Below are 17,853 nucleotides of genomic sequence, written 5' to 3' on the forward strand. Positions count from 1 at the left end.
CTTATAGCTCTATGACACATATTCAATGTAGTTAAGATTCCATCTCTCTTTAGTTAAGTTGTGGTTGTATAAAGAGAATAGTGGGAAGGTGACTATATAAGTGCTCTCTCACCTCCCTTGTAACAGTTGTTGGTTATTCTTGTATTCTGCTCCTTGTTAATACAGTTTTACTTGCATTTTCTATGTACACCGAGCTCTCTCTATTTCTCTCCTTCTCACACACACACACATATCACTTCCGTTGCACATAATCACGGTCTCTCCTTTATTCACAGAAACATTTGTTTAAGAATGAACAACTCTTGAATCATATAAAAGAGAAGAGTTGACTTATTTCTAGGTGTTTTTTTGCTAAGCCTAGATTGGGAGAAACCAAAAGAGGATTAAGGGAGTAGAAGAGAGAGACCTCACTAATTGTGCTTACTTCTTGATTAACAATAAAAAAAGTTACTTTCATTCATTCATGTGTATGTGTGTTTGAATCTCGACAAACATCTTTTTTATCTTCTCTTTTCTCTCTTTGAAGTCCTTGTTATCGGTATCTATGAACAAAGGCTCGATGCTTGTCCAAAGATAAAAGCTTTCTTCTACACAAATCCAAAGAGTAAAGGTCACAAAATAGGACAACCAAGGAACCCTATTAGAGACATCAACCCATGCGGAAGAAGGATATTTGACAAAAGTACAAGAAATCAAATCCTACTAAAGATGAAAATGTCATTGAGATTGATGAAGGTGATGGTGATAACACAGAAGATGATGTAGAGCCCAATGAAGGTCAAGAAGATTTGGATTTTAAGGAGTGCAAAGACAACGTTTTAAGTTTTCTCTATTGAAATAACCAAGGAGCGACAAATTTCAAGAAAAGATAACAAAATATTGAAATGTTTCTGGATATATTCACAAGATGTACACCATAGATGAACAAGGATTATTGAGAATGCTTAAATTCAAGTTGAGTAAGGTAATACTCATCCAATTTTAGTTAAACAAGATTATGCTATTATTATTTTCATTTTTGATATACTAATATTCAAAGGGAGGAGAGGTAGTATTTCATGGTGAAAGAAATATAATTACGCATTTTAGGATTTGATTCTTCTAAGTACTATTTTTAGATTAATTATTGAATACCAATTTAAACCAACTAGTTCCCATGGAAACATTACCTTCATTTACAAGCGTGATGGATGTTATGGAAGAAAATACCTAGGTGAAAGACTATGTATTTTAACTTTGGACTAGAAATGAGAACATCTTTTCCAAAAGTAACCATGAGGTTTAAGTGAGACAACCAATGTTCCATGACCTCCATCTTTCTTTCAAAATAAATTACTTTTGTCAATGTTTGGTATAGTTGTAAAGCCGACAATGATTAATATCTTTTGTGTCTACATTAAAGTTGAAAGATATGTCAAAGGTAACATAGAATTAGGTACAATGTCATTGCGTAGTATTATTAATCGTTTGATGGGCAATACAACACTATTCACATTTTAGCATTTAAAAAATTTACGACGTCATTTTAGAACATGAAACATATTCTTGATTCGTCAAATGACCCAAACATTAAATTTAACAATGCAAGGACTAAATACATGTCGAGACTGTCTAAGGTGTTTCATAATTTTACTAATATGCAATTAGTTCAAATAGATTGTCTTCTATGTTTGTCCTCATTAATTGGTTACGACTTAGTTAAGGTTTAGAATAACACTATTTGAAAGTGTCAAATTAGAACACGTTCTGATTGTTTGCATTTGGAGGAGGTTTAAATTTAAAAATCTTGATGAACTCTGAAGGTTGGCCTAGTGTTGACCATGCATGCTAGCCAAGAGGATGTGACATGCATGTGGGCCAAATGGAGCTCTGATATGGAGAAGATCCTACATTGACTTACAAATTATAATAGGAACAAGGAAGATTTGTAATATATCCAAGCTAGTTATAAGATCACCCCCTCATAAAAACATTATCTTTAAAAACAAATAAGGTGATTCCCACTCCTCAAAGTTAGTTAAATAATATGGTTGGTAATGAAATAATGAATCATTCGCATTCATACCATGGATATATGTTTTTAGCAGGATATGGAGTTGGATATATGGATGGAATATAATCCACCTAATTCTAGAACTATCATACGAGCAATGTTTTAGGACCACTAAAAAACTTGCCAATGTCGATTTCATGAAGCCAAATTTATAAGAACATACTCCTAGTAGGTTGTCATTTTGAAATTCTTTTGTGTGATTAGAGCATATGTCACACTATCAATTTTGTGAACCCCTCATATATCAGAGGATTTTCAAGACTAACACTATATATAATTGGATGGGACATAAACCTAACACATTAGCAATTGGTATGAAAACACACACTTCCAATCAATGCAATAATGATCCTTACTACAAACACTAGATTGGTTGTTTGTTCCATGGCCCGTAAAAAACAATTACCTGGAATATGATAAATGTAAGAAACCAAATAGATTAAGCACTACTTGGTAGTCAATTAATAGTAATGTTGTCATTACAAAAACACCATATATATATATCGATAGTTCAAGTGAAATCTGATTCACATTTAGTGGCAGATTACATTTCCATTCACTTTTTTGAAGCAAATAGTGTTTGTTACCTGGAATTTGAGAAATGTAAGAAATCAATTACGTTAAGCACCTACTTGGTAGGCAATTAATAGTAATGTTGTCATTACAAAAACACCATATATGTAGATCTATCATATCGATAGTTCAAGTGAAAGCTGATTCATATTTTGTGGCAGATTACATTTCCATTCACTTTTTTGAAGCAAATAGTGTTGCTACCCAAGAAATTTGACACTTCATCTAGCTAAACCCATTTTATCACAGTATTAATTGTGTTGCTATCATGCAATTTGAATTACTTCATCCTCCAGGCCTAATCCATGTATAAATCGAGTAGTTTTGACATACAAAACCTGACTTTGCAAACTAAGAAAGGATACTTACTTAATCCATGAGACCCTGCTTTTTCTTCATCGAGGAAAAAGTGCTGACTTTGCATTGCAAACTAAGAAAGGAAACCTGCTTAATCCATGAGTGCCTATCATGAAGATGCTTATGATCCTCCTTTTTATGAATACCAAGGGAATTCCATCTGACTTGAGCTTTTACTTCTACTTATCATCAATCTTAAAGGCTATGATTTTTACCTTGGTAAGTTGGTAGGCAATTAGTCTGTTGTTGGTTATGAAATCAATACTGCTGTTTTTGGCTGCATTGATGATTAAATGCATATGGACAACATAAGCTCTACTTTCAAGGGTAATAATCAGATATCAAGCACATTTTTATATTGAATTTTGTTTACAACAAAGAGAAGGGAAACAATTCCTTTGCTCTATCTACATAAGATTTTGCATTTCCCCCATTCGCTGCATACCCTCTGCCCTTAAAGAGCTTCATTGGCAGATAACAACAGTCAGGAAAGAGGGAGATAACTCAATTATTACTGGATTGAACCTTCGCATACAGAAATTGCTGAATATGCGAAGCACTCTAAATATCACCTTTGAGCATTACAAGGAGAACTTCAGATCTCCAGGAGGTGCTTCTTCTTCTACTACTACTTCAAGACAACAAGGATAATCCCATTTAATGGGAAATCCATCATCAGGTGACTATGCCTGAACCAAAGCTGCATGCAAAAATTAGAAAGATAGAGAGATCAGATCATATTAGATCAATGACAGAAATCTGATTAAATTTATCAAAACGTTTAAAAGAAAGAAAAATATGAACTTAGAAACACAGAATCCTAAGAACAATAATCTTGATCAAAATTGTAAAAGAATGTCAGGCACCTGATGAAGCTACATCAACATGCCTAAAATAAATAACTGATAATAAATTAGAATGGCAGGCATCTGCAAGAAATGAAGTTTTATCAAAACATCTCTGGACAGAAGACGGATTAGAACAACAAAAAAATACTATGATAGCCTCATCAAAGACTTTTAAATGGAAGGAAGATAGGATAAATGACAGGAATTATGAAAGTTGCATCAAACATATGTGAAGCATATCAGACGAATCACAGGAAGCTAGAATGGCTAGAAGCTTTTATGATCGAAGTGTGTCTAAGAAACGCGTATTGATCATCAGAGAAATGACAAAAATTTGTCTTGTGTTCATCAAAACTTTATCAAAGACTTTGAAGGCAAAGGAAAATCAGATAAATGACAGGAATTATGAAAGCTGCATTAAACTTCTGCAAAGAAGCACAAGCGAATTACAAGGAAATTACAATGGACAGATGCTTTTATGATCAAAGCGTGTAAAAGGAGGCGTAATAATCATCAGAGAGGTGAGAAACTGTTATAATTTCATCCAAACACTCGTAAGAATAGCATATCGAAATTCTAGCAATGCTAACTCTGCCTTGATCAACACGTGTAAAACTACAGAAACCACAGCTTGAGAAAGAAAGGAATATCAATATGTTACATAAAACTACAGAAAGAGGAGAAAAGACCTGAAAGAAATGCAGATCAGATCAGCAGATTAAGGCGGAAAACACGGAAGAAGGTTCTTCGGAGTAAAGGTGTTTTATCAAACAAAGTTTTTTGCAGTTCAACCCATAGTTTTCAGCGATCTGCTACTTCTCTTTTAGATTGTAATGCAAAAAGAAAAGATAGATTTTTCCACGCCACGTCTTCAGATTAAGGCTGATCGACCACATCGTGTGAACAAACTCGATATTTTTGGAAATGAATTCGTAGTTCTAACATGGTCTTCATTCATAGCAAAAAACTCTGATGCATACTGTAATGAGATACTGGTCAGACACAGATACTGTTTCCTACGGGGTATTAGCATACCTGCTAATGTAATTCGTTACTTAGTAGTTTGAAAGAGATTTATGTTAACCTCTTTTTCTTCTCTATTGCAATACATTAGAATAAAGGTTAATTTCTTTCTGCGGGGGAAATTTGTCACAGCGTTTTGGGACAAGGCAAACTACACTTCAACAGTCTTAAATATGTTTTTCATCTGTACCAAAAATCCATGAAGAGAAAGACACAGAGAAGCTTACTAGACATGACTACGATGTTCCAAAGATTTATCTTCTCCTAAACAAACCTGTAAGCTCGCATGGAGACCCGGTGTTGCAGGAGATGCTGGAAGAAGAAATTGACAGAGTGAAGGCCAACAACGAAAGCAGTAAAAGCGAGCAACATGAGAGCAATAACCATCGCGTCGTTTTCTCTTCTCTCCGAATCTGAATGTGAATCTGGATCTGATCTGATGCTTCCTTCCGCTTCCAGGTCTGTTTCGGAGATTCTTATGAAACCCTAGAAATCTTCTGGGAAGGAAGCAGCAGCCAAGAAAGAAAAGATTGGAAGCCCGAGAGGTAAGGGAGGGATGTGATTAAATGAAGCAGACCAAGAAAAGAAAAACCCTAATCTGAGTAAGGAAGCCAAGAAAACTGAAACCCTGATTTCCATGAGGAGGAGGAGGAGGACTGGTTGACTTGTTTTGTCATCGTTTGCTATATGTCTCTAGAAGTTTCGTGGCTCAGATGAAACAGATTCTGTTATTCTTTATTTACTTCTTTATTTGTTTGTTTGTTTATTTTTTTATTTTATTGCTTTTTTATTTGCTTATTTGCTTCTTTCTTTCTTTCTTTCTTTCTTTCTTTCTTTCTTTATTTATTTATTCATTTCTTTCTTTCTCTTCTTTTGTTTGTTTTTTCATTTATTTATTTTGTTTATTTATTCATTTTCTTTCTTTCTTTCTTTCTTTCTTTCTTTCTTTATTTTTATTCATTTCTTTCTTTCTTTCTTTCTTTCTTTCTCTTCTTTTGTTTGTTTTTTCATTTATTTATTTTGTTTATTTATTCATTTTCTTTCTTTCTTTCTTTCTTTCTTTCTTTTGTTTGTTTGTTTTTTCATTTATTTATTTTGTTTATTTATTCATTTTCTTTCTTTCTTTCTTTCTTTTGTTTGTTTGTTTTTTCATTTATTTATTTTGTTTATTTATTCATTTTCTTTCTTTCTTTCTTTCTTTTGTTTATTTTTTCATTTATTTATTTTGTTTATTTATTCATTTTCTTTATTTGTTTGTTTGTTTTTCATTTATTTATTTATGTATTCAACTTTTTGCTTTTTTTTATTTATTTATTTTTTGCTTATTTATTTATTTATTTTATTGATTTATTTAGTTATTTGTTTATTTTTTTATTTCATTTGTTTGTTTTTTTCTTTTCTCTTTTTTCTTTTTTCTTTTTTTTATTTCATTTGTTTGTTTTTTTTTTTATTGATTTATTTACTTATTTTTTATTTTATTTACTTATTTTTTTATTTCATTTGTTTGTTTTTTTCTTTTCTCTTTTTTCTTTTTTCTTTTTTTTATTTCATTTGTTTGTTTTTTTTTTTATTGATTTATTTACTTATTTTTTATTTTATTTACTTATTTTTTTATTTCTTTTGTTTGTTTTTTCATTTATTTATTTTGTTTATTTATTCATTTCGTTTATTTTTTTATTTTATTGATTTATTTTGTTATTTTTTTATTTTGTTTACTTATTTGTTTATTTCTTTTGTTTGTTTTTTCATTTATTTATTTATTTTATTTATTCATTTTGTTTGTTTTTTCCTTTATTTATTTATGTATTCAACTTTTTGCTCTTTTTTTGTTTGCTTATTATTTTATTTATTTTATTTATTTTATTTATTTTATTTATTTATTTAGTTTTTTTTTTGTTCTTTTATTTTTTATTTTTTATTTTTTATTTTTTATTTTTATTTATTTATTTATTGTGTTTGTTTGTTTTGTTGGTTGGTCGGTCAATTGTTTATTCTTGGACCCTATGATAAATGAAGCCCATTCATTTTGCTTCGATTCTTCGAGTGGGGTCACTCAATCGGTCCTTTTGTCGGGTCAACTGGACAATGCTCTTGTTTCTTCAAGTCTAGCCACCCAACATTGGGGGTGGCACTGTTTGTGATGTGGCGTGTACCGTTCAGGAAAATGCTTGGAATTGAGTTCACAACAAGTCAAGGTTATGGTTAAAGAAATAGCAATAGCAAGGAGGAGGAGTTGACTCTAGATATAAATCAAACTAACAAAAAGATATAGTTCCATTCATGAGAGCTAACTCTTGGGATGATAAGGTATAAGGGTTTTGAATCTTGTATTGGACGATGAAAGGGAAATGACGATTTACTATGTGCATTGTGCACCATATAGGAATGAGGAACACAATAAAAATGAGAGTAAAATGTTAGGCACAAATGGCGACTTGTGTAGCAAGTTACTATTTTTTTTGTCAAGGCCCTCCAGAAAACCCATAAGGAATATAAGAAGAGCTCATTGCCCAGGGTTGACATTTTGAGAGAGATGCTCAGGCTTCTGTTAGTGAATGAATTGTTTGCATGATAGTGTAGCGAATGAAGTGGGAGTGTCAGAGACCTATGACGATGAGAGGTAACGTGGTTGTCAATTGTGGGCTGCCTACACCAAAACTCAAGGATTCCATTTCATCTTATTCATCTATTTCCTACTCGAACCACCCATGTGGTTGAGGATTTTATTCTTGATTGTACCACAATATATTTGTTTAGAGTTTACCTTATGAATTTGTAAATTTTATTATTGTAAATTATATCTAATTCAAAGGATCTTTATGTAATTATACAAAATTGTAGTTGATTTGGTGATGGTTTTGTGTGTATTCATACCCCAAGTTTCTCTACTACACTTGGATTTTTTCCACAAATCCTGCTTCTTTCCTTCATAAGACAAATCTTTCAACCTCACATTAGTCCCTTTGGATAAGCTACAAAATCTAAGATTTCCAATGTGAGTGATGATTGATAAAATGGCACAAGAAAGATGTCAAAGCTCATCATGTTTTGGACGTTATATTTCATGTATTGCACCAACTTCAAAATCATGTTATTCTAGGAATAAGAAATTTGTACTTTCTAGACCCTATTCCTATGTTCACTATCCACATGTATAGGCCCTAGGGGCTATGATATTTTCCTTGAACAAGTTTGTGAATAAACTTTGACTATCGTTTGATGAATAAACACATGATCACAAATAATATAGGACATGCAATAATTAAAATTCGTAGAGTTGTAGGATAGATTAATAGAAACATCACATGTAAATGGTAATAAGGGTTATTAAGACATGGCCAAAAATATCTATCAATTACTTAAAATAAGATTTCAATCTGTAGTAAGGTCATTCATGGGCCACTTAATAAGCGGGATATGAGCTAGAAAAGGACTTTCCTTTATGAGGGTTGACCATTGATGTAACCTTTCCCTCCTCTTCCTATATAAACCTTATTGTAGCATTATCTCAAGGGCAATGTTATTAAGAAATGTTCAAGTTAGATTTATAAAGGAAGAGAATGGGAAGGTTACATCAACATCAATTATCAACCCTTATAAAGCAAACTCCTCTTCTCGCTCACATCCCTCTTATGAAGTGACCCACAGGTGACTTTAACACAAACGAACCCCTTACTTTAAGTGGTTGATAAGTAGAGGCAACCCTCAACAAAAGCTTAACCTTTGGGTAATGCTAACCATTTCTTCTCTCCCTCTTGTATCTTCTTTTCCATTAACTAAAACTTTACATATTTATATTCATTTATGTTGTTTTCTAAACTTAAATTATATGTTAGTTAAGTACTAGTCATTATTATTTCCTTATTATGGGTGTTATTTGTCGTTGTGTGAGCGTTAGGAAGTGCCTCGACATTGAGACAATTTACATGCTCTTCACACCATTTCAATTTTGGGTTATCATTATTTCTAGAACTGATTTTTATCATGGTACCCTAATGGATCGTTTCTTGTTTCTTTATATTAGTTTCATGGTACATTATGGGTTGTGGATTGCTTCTTGGTTATTAGATGTTAGTTGTTTCTTGGATTAGGCCTGTGTTTGTCTCACATGGGGGTGAATCTATGTGGATCGAAGCACTAAGGGTTAATTCATAGCTCATGTGATATGTGCTACTTATTTTTGAATGCTTAGACATTCTAGTTTCTATGCATTAAGCACAATACCACTGCTTCCAATGTATTATATCACTTGTTATTTCAACTCTTAGAAATGATAACTACATAAAAAATTTCCATTGTCGAGACTTCAACGTGGGTTGCTTGGGTTAAATACCCAACTAGACCACAATGCAATCAATTAAAATGCAAATTGCTTTCATTCAATTATTGTGAAACATAGAAACGTATACTTGAAAAATGTATTTCAATTAATCGTGAACTCTTGGGTGAAAGTCTGCCAAATAGCTTTGTTGGTCTTTTTATATGTAGAGACGTGCAATTTTGAATACAATGGGATGGGGAATACTTCTATCCTTGGGTTTCATTGCCATCATATACCTCAAGCCATTTCACTAACCCTACATGGTTCTATATGCACGTGTTGGTTCAATCAATGGGCTACATCCTTGGTGTTGTCTGATGGTTTACTAGGTTAGTTTCCGGCAATTATTCAATAAATCAATCAATTGATCTATCTATCTATCTATCTATCTCTGGTGGAAACACATAACTACATTAATAAATGTGTGCGAAAAACACTAGAATGGTACCACAACCTATAGGTGTTATTGTTATACGACTAGTGGAATATTTTGAATCGCTAATGAGCAAGATGAATTCTCCAATACGAAAAGAATTTTGACGCAATCCAACTTTCATAATATATGCTTTAATTATGTGTTTGCCATCAAATAAAAAAACATAGCGTATATCCTAATTGTGATGTACTCCCCAATATCTCAAAAAGAGGAAAATATCATCCATTTATAATCTCAAGTCGTAATTTGTACAAACACCCAATGTCTTGGTGTTAAATAATGTTATATACATAACCTTATAAACCAATTCTATTACTAATTTTAATGTGTTAAGGGTAGGATAGTTGGGAAACCAATTATCCTAAGAATTGGGACAAACCCATGAGGATGTTATGTACACATAATGTAGGCGAGGGTAGGTCACTAATATTTAGAAAACATAAGTGAAGGGTATGTGTTCACTAATGTCCGAAATGGACTAATGTGATTGGATAGAGGAAATGATAAGTGCATGCACTACCACAATCTTGACAACCAATGAATGGAGAGAGTCTTTTAGAAAAGCAAATATATTAAAGAGGCCTAGGAAGTCTTATAAATCTAAGTCTTAGCTACCCTCATAAGGCACATTATGTCAAAAGGCTGAAGTTGTGAGACACGGGTGCAGGCTAGACTTTCATTACAATGATTGTGTTACCTCTTCCAAGATACTAGTCATCCTAATATCTATCAGTATAGAACATCAATGGTAAGCTAGCTATGTTTTGATAATACCTCGAGGGTGGTTGGGAGGATTGGGTCCTGTCTAATCTATTCACTTTCCCTTTACTTTAATTTGGTCTATTGATTAGTAAGGGATTCTTAACAAAGAACTTGTGACATATGTTGGCCATATGGGACCCTCTTAAGCATTGGGCTATATAAAGGGGGACTAGTTACCCCATTCATCAAAATACAACTCTATTGGTGAGGCTAAGATCTCTTCTTTGGATCCATTATTCAACCATCAAGACATAACATTGTAGCGATGTGGCGGGCTTGAAGGAAAAAAGTGGATAAAAAGGGGATCCACTCACAATCGCAAGATATATATACAAAAGGTATATGTAATAAGTATTTGACTAAGTGCTTGAGGTGCATTGTTCAAATTTTTGCAAGCACATATTAGGGAAAGATTTTTATTTTTTTGCATTTTTAAAGCAAAACAGGAATAAAAGCATTAAATGCCAAAATTAGGCGCCTCTTAATCTATAAAAAGAAGAAAAGAGGGCTTATTTCAGGTAGCTCATTTTGTGTTTTTGAGAGTGCACCATTTAGGTTTGTGAGATTCTTCTTAATCTTCTTCTTCTTGGGATTCTAAGGTTTCTTCTTCTTCTTTGGATTTTAGGGTTTCCTTTTTCTTCTCAAAATACATTGAGGGTTAGGGTTTATATTTTCCTCATCTTCATGAGAGTTTTGGAGAGTAATTTTGGGTTCGTATCACTTAGAGAGGTAGTGTGAAAGAGCAAAGGAGAAGTTAGAAGTTAGCTCGTTGGGCAAGAAAGGAGGCACAAGGTGGCTCAAGGACACTACCTTGACAACGAAGGCCACGTAAATGTTGATGGTAGACGAGGCCTCGTCGAATATCATGTAACATGAATCCTTGCAACTAACCTACCATCCCTACTTCTCTTATAATTGTTCCGTGTTTCACTTCTCATTATCACTGTTGAACTTTATCACTACGTACCTTTTGTAAACCCTACTTTATAAAGGGATTTCTTGTATAAATTACCATCTAAATCTTAATATGAGATCATTTGGTCTTAATATCATGTATTAAGCCTAATCTTGTGTGCTAATCCCTGCCCCCCCCCCCCCCCCCCCCCAAAATAAAATATATATTATTCTCTCTCTCTCTCTCTCTCTCTCAATTCGTCAATGTACAAATCAATTATTTTTCTCACCTCCAACAAAATTTAGTCCCAATCTTCTAAACTTTGCATCATTAATGCCAGCAAATGTGTTTCCACCTCTTGTTAATTGACACTAACTCTTTTGACCTACCATAATTAAAAATGTTGCTGTTGTGTTAGATGCCATCATAAGTATTCATATATGATGGCAAATAATGATGTAGACAGCACAAGCGTAATAAACATTTATGTAGACAACGCAAGAATGAGACAATGTTTGCCATGTAAAAGTTGAAATAATATAAGGTCAAGAATTCTGAGGTTAATATATACAAATTTGCTCAATCATATCATTCTCTTGATTTGTTGGAATATCAAATGTAATCTTTGCGAACATCTCAAAATAATAACCAATTAGGTTAAGCCATAGATATTGTTGCCTTATTACTAACTTATCTATGGATTAAACATGCAATCAAAATGGCATATGGATAGGATAAGCTTTTCCAAGTTAATGTAGCATAGATTTTATTTACAAGAGCTATTCCAAATGTGAACATTTAGAATCATTAGAATATAGACAAACTGAATGATTACTCAAAAAAACCCAGTTTCACGCTTCCTATATTTGAAAATAACATATTTTTTTTGTTTATAAAATCATTTCCATATATTTGGATGGAGAATTTAATACACTCTAAGATATAGAATATAACTGTAATTTTCAAAAATTACTTTTCACAGCATTCAAATCTATAATGGGACTTGGTCTTATCGATACAGAAAGTGGGGCAAATCTTACATACATCCCTTCCATTTTCATTTAAGCCCATCCAAGCTATGAACATATATTTCAAGATTTTATGACGAGATAATTGAGGGTGAAAACAAGACAAACCTATACAATATCACCTTCATTTTTACTCAAGCTCAATAGGATCAGAATGCCATCCCTTAGCTCTTTCAAACCCATTTTTCCCTTTTTGGTAATCTTGTAAAGCTTGAATTATTTCTTCCTTAGTGTTCATGACAAATGGACCATACTGAACCACTGGCTCTTCCAAAGGTTGTCCACCGATCAGAACAAACCGACACAAGCCCTTAGAGTTATTCCATACACTGACTCCATCACCCATGCCTAATTGAATTGTGTGATGAGCCCCAATAGGAGCAGCCTCTAGGGATCCGAATGTAGATTCACCTTCTAAAACATATGCGAAAGCATTCCATCCTTCAGGAATAGCTTGATGCAAAATGGCTCCAGATTCAAGTTTGAAGTCCAAATACATTGTCGGCGTTCTTGTATAAACTGGTGATTTGATACCCAATGACTCTCCAGCAATCACTGAAACACTTACACCATCTTTGCTTGCTTTTGGAACATCTTTCCCTTCTAGTTCTTGGTAATTTGGCTCAATCCTAAACATAATGTGGAGAAAAGATTAATAAAAAAAAGTTGTAAAACTTCTCTCTGCAAAGACACTTTCTTGTTCAACAATACTAATAATTATCTTTCTTTGTTGGGAAGAAATAAAAATAAGCGGGGGAAGATGTTTTTTATTACAAGGAAATGAGAAAGAAAAAACCTACATCTTATCTTTAGAAGAAAGGTTCACCCAAAGTTGTAGACCATGCTGCCGCCCTGTTTTCGCAGGCATCTCACAATGCACTATTCCTCGACCAGCAGTCATCCACTGGAAAACAAAAGAGACGTTGTTCTAAGTCATGATTAATCAGCTTCAACTCTTCCTCCACCTATTCTTCATATCATAAGTTCAAATATATAACTTGATCCAGAGTAGATCCTCTGGCTTCTAGGAGAGTAAGGTCTACTTAGTCCACATGCATGATGATTTGATCTAAACTTGATCACCATAGCCATAGCCAAAGAATGTTTTCCCATCCTTCCATACAAAATATAGCCCAGATACATACAAATGTATTCGAAGCTAATTCGAGGGCTCTTATTGAACCATAGCTTCCCATGTTCACATACCATGGTGGACATTTAGATTATCCTTATTTCCATATATCATGGTGCACGATCATTTAACTTATCATAACTTTGCATGTTCACAAACCATAGTAGACAACCCTTTAGGTTAACCATAGATTCCCATGTTTACACACCATGATGGACAATCTTTGAGCTAATTAAATATTTTCATGTTCATACACCATGGTGGATAACCCTTTCGCTAAATCATAGCTTTCCATGTCCACATACAATGGTGAACCATCTTATAACTCATTATCAAAGAGGCTAATTCCCAGTCTTGAGAGAGGGAGAGGGAGAGAGTACCTGAAGGTCTCCAGCCTTGATTGTACCTTTATGACCAGCAAAGTCTTGGTGTGTAAATGAACCCTGTGAAAGAAGGTATAATTGAGAACACAATTAGTAAATTTAAATAAACACTGATTATTGAAGGAATTAGCCATCCAAAACTGAAGCTTTATGTTGAGAAAACGTTTGAGGACCTCAAGCATGTATGTCACTGTCTCAAACCCTGTAAAATAAGAAGTAACACAATAATTTCAAGAGAAAAGAAAAGCAAGAAAAACCAATGTAAAAAATATCAAACTTTTGTGGTTGACATATAATAGATGTTTGTGTGATTTTTAATACCTCTGTGAGGATGGTCTGGAAACCCTGCTGGAGCAGATACTGCAAAAAGGAAATGAATCATTTTGTGAGGGCATATGAAATCCTAGCCATAAGTTGAAGAAGCCTAACAGGTGTTCCTCCTACTTATTTGAATATCTTAGCTACTACATACACAAGTCTTCTCTCAACCCCCCTAAGTCAAGACAACTCGGCATAGCAAACATACAACTATTCAATGATCAATGCTGGTGTGTACCATCTATCAATGGAAAAAAAAAGGTTTTTTCAATAGAGAACAAACATTGGGGATCACGGAAAATGTATGTGGGGGTATAGAAGTGTATTAACCATAGTTGTTAAAATAAGCGTATTTCTATGTTTACAATACATTTTAGAATTCTCTGAAGTATTCTACGCGTATTCTGCATTTAGAAAACATTTTAGAATATTCTTAGAATTGCCATTTTTCAAATTTTCACGTATTGTAGGGATTTAAGATTTCGAGAAAGTTTAAAATTTTTAAAATAAATTTTTTTGAAAAGAAAAAATTTAAAATTTAAGAAGTATTTAACATGTTTTAAACGTATTCTAAGTATTTAATGTATTTTGCAGATAAAATACGTATTCTAAGTATTTTAAACAAAAGTTAGAATACTTAGCATACGTATTGTAAGCTAAGTATTCTACAACAATGGTATTAACATCTCTAAAGAGGCCAATGTGGCCTATGAGACCAAAATGACATATATCTTATAGTTAATCGGCAGGTTGATCTTTTGGAAAGAGAGTGAATGAATCCTCTACAAATCATCATATCCTAGCAGCCATAAATAGAGAAACAAAAACGAAAATTCTCTGACTTTTACCTATTGTTGGAAATTCCCTAGATAAATAAATGCCTTCTAAAGTCATCTGGGGAAAATATATTGATGTTTTCTTAGAGTGCTCCTTCAATATATAGTTGACCATTCTTTTTTCTGGCTATAGTATTGCGCTAAAAAATGATAAGTAGAGATTTATGTGAGTACCTGAAAACTCATCAAGGAGGAGGAAAGGGTCCAATTGCTTCAACTCAGGCCTGCCAAGATGAAGAAAAACTCCAGTGATGAACATAAACATCAGAAATTTTTAAAAAAAAACTAGGGTAAGGAAATCTTCGACCTGGAAAATTATATTTTGGAAGAAGAATTTAGGATTAGGGCCATTTTTTTAACTTGACCTAGAGAAATTTTAGGTTTGGAAAGAAAATTTTAACTTGACCTTTTAATCTTTTACCTGCCAATACTTCGTCGAACAAGGGCGCCATCGCCCTCGGGCTGCTCCTTGGACAGAAGTTTCTTCACGACAAAACGAGGGGAGGGAAAGGGAGAAGACGAGGAGTAAGAAGAGGCCATGGTGGTGTTGTAACTACTACGTGGATTGTGTCGGTTGAAGAAGAAATTGATCGATGAAGAAGGGGAGAGTGCAGAGGTGAGGATACGGCGGAAGTGAGGAGTTGTTGGGGAGAGGAACACAGCAACCATGAATCAGAAGAATCAGAAAAAGAAGGAGAATCAGAAGAAAAATCAGAAAAAGAAGAAGAAGAAGACAAGATTAACAGAGATAGACAGGCGGAATTAGGACAGGAAATATATATGTAAGTAAGAAGAAGTGGAGATGAAGGGTCAAAGCTTCATGGGCAATCCATGGCGTCATGGGCAGCGCCAGCATGACGCCTGCACACCCCGGTTTAGAACGGTTTAGGGGCTAGGTTTAGGCTTGAGCCTTGCCAAACCGGCTCAAACCGTTTTAAGCCATTTATGTGATTTAAGAATTAGGGTTTAGAAAGTTAGAAAGTTAAAAATTAGACTGTTAGAACTTGAAAGTTGACAAAGATACTGACATGAAGCCATAGGCAACATACTGTTGAGTGACGAGAGAGGGAGGGACAGAGAGGGAGAGAGAGCTTGCATAGTGGACAATCAGGGGACCTCCTTGGCACTTGTTGTTCAGTGTTATATACATTCTTTGGAGAAGGATTGGACCGCTGAGAGTGATAGGTCGTCGTAGCCTCAGGCCTCATGGTTCGGGTGGTGGGAGGTAGGGGATTCATGAATGCCAGCCGACCAATCATAGTAGTCTACAAAGAGGGAGTCGTGGAGGTGGGACTTGGAGTTGAGTTTGACTCATCAGTGGTAAGGCCGAGGGGGTGGGAGTTATGAGGAGGAGAAGAAGAGTAGGAGGAAGTGGTAGTGGTAGTGGTAGTGGTAGTGGTAGTGGTAGTGGTAGTGGTGTTTTTTGGGTATCTTCAACTTTTTTGTCCCAAACCAGCTCCCAAACCAATTCACAAACCCGTTCCCAAACCATTTCACAAACCGGTTCCTAAACCAGTTTGGCCTAAACCGATTAAGGGATCAGTTCGGTTTGATTCGGTTCAAGTTTGAGAACCTCAAAACGGTTTAGGCTTAACCAATTTGGCTTGGATAAGGCCAAACCGGTTAAGCCTAAACCGAACCGTTGTCGATTCCTACCCAACCTTATTGGGAAGATGTATGTATGAGGGAACCATAGAGAGATGAATAGCAATGGGCTCGGTTTCGGCTCAAACCGAACCAAATCATGAAGGAGAATCAGTCATCCTAATAGTTCTTCGCTCTAGTTGCATGAAGGGGCCTGATTTGTTGAATTCGGGAAACCATGATTCCTGGTCCGTCATGAACCATTAGGTCACTGCCCATGAGACCTCTCCATAACCTCTGTTGTGAGCTAGTATTTGTAAACTTCACTTACATATTTCCTGTGCGTGTACGCAAGACTACAAATAGTAGGGATCAGCAACGGCCTTATCCAAGCCAAACCGGCTAAGCCTAAACCGTTTAGGGGTTTTCAAACCTGAACCAAACCGATCCCTAAACCGGTTTGGGCTAAACCGGTTTGTGAACTTCATAACACAATTCCATTACAATTTATCATTGAACAATCCCCCTCCTATATGCTCCAAATGTAAAATGGTTACAAGAATTAGAGAAAAACAACAAGAAAACATAAAATGAGAAATGCAAGGCAAATTTAACTTATAGATAATTAAAGAAAAACAACGAGAAAAAATTGACAACTTATACTTTAGTAATAAACTATAGTAATTACTAATTAAATCACTTAAACGGCTTAGCCGGCTCAAGCCAAGCCGAGCCGAGCTCAAACCATTAAGGCAGGCTCAAGCCTAAACCGAGCCGCTAAGTCATTTTAAGACGGCTAAGCCAAACGGTTTAGGCTTGAGCCGAGCCGTTGTCGATCCCTAACAAACAGTGCTCAGATGATTCAATCACTTCACCACACATGCGGCAAGTTGGGTCCAATCCACATTTGTTGCTCCATTCCCCGGTTGGAAGGGCACGATGAACGGTTCGATTCTAGTTTGGTTTGGTTCTAAAACTCAAGTTTATTGGTTTATAGGTTTAAGTGGTTTGGTTTAAAGGTTTTGGTTAATTTTTTTCTCCCTTAATAGTTTATTAATTTAATGGTTTAATTAAAGTTTTTTTATTGATTTAATTAATTTAACTTAAATAATTAGTTAATTTAATGGTTTAATTAATGCTTCTTTATTGATTTAATAAATTTAACATAAATGTTTATTTAATTTTATGTATTTTTTTTTAGTTAAAATTTTAATTAGTTTGATTTAAGTGGTTCGCTTTTTAAAAAATTATTCAATGGTTCGGTGTACCTTTTCTTAAATGGCTTGAGAGTTCCTAAACGGTTT

General features: G+C 34.2%; 1 protein-coding gene and 1 long non-coding RNA gene across 2 annotated transcripts; both read right to left on the reverse strand.

Annotated features, from left to right (window-relative positions):
• Positions 1–3,326: 3,326 nt before the first annotated feature.
• Positions 3,327–5,533, reverse strand: LOC147866110 (uncharacterized). The gene is made up of 2 exons (XR_015529465.1): positions 5,129–5,533; positions 3,327–3,683 (listed from the first exon to the last, which is right to left on the reverse strand). It is a non-coding gene; the product is annotated as an uncharacterized LOC147866110 (long non-coding RNA).
• A 6,678-nt stretch (positions 5,534–12,211) lies between these two features.
• On the reverse strand, positions 12,212–15,718 carry LOC147866111 (pirin-like protein). The gene is made up of 7 exons (XM_087316480.1): positions 15,387–15,718; positions 15,140–15,189; positions 14,133–14,171; positions 13,985–14,013; positions 13,809–13,871; positions 13,097–13,200; positions 12,212–12,925 (listed from the first exon to the last, which is right to left on the reverse strand). The coding sequence occupies exons 1-7, from the start codon at positions 15,632–15,634 to the stop codon at positions 12,427–12,429; spliced, it is 1,032 nt and encodes a 343-aa protein (XP_087172606.1). The 5' UTR covers positions 15,635–15,718; the 3' UTR covers positions 12,212–12,426.
• Positions 15,719–17,853: the final 2,135 nt, after the last annotated feature.

Source organism: Azolla caroliniana, unplaced genomic scaffold, assembly GCF_043228905.1.
Source record: "Azolla caroliniana isolate FFs.n. ecotype wild unplaced genomic scaffold, voAzoCaro1.0.p SCAF_3, whole genome shotgun sequence".
Classification (NCBI taxonomy): domain Eukaryota; kingdom Viridiplantae; phylum Streptophyta; class Polypodiopsida; order Salviniales; family Salviniaceae; genus Azolla; species Azolla caroliniana.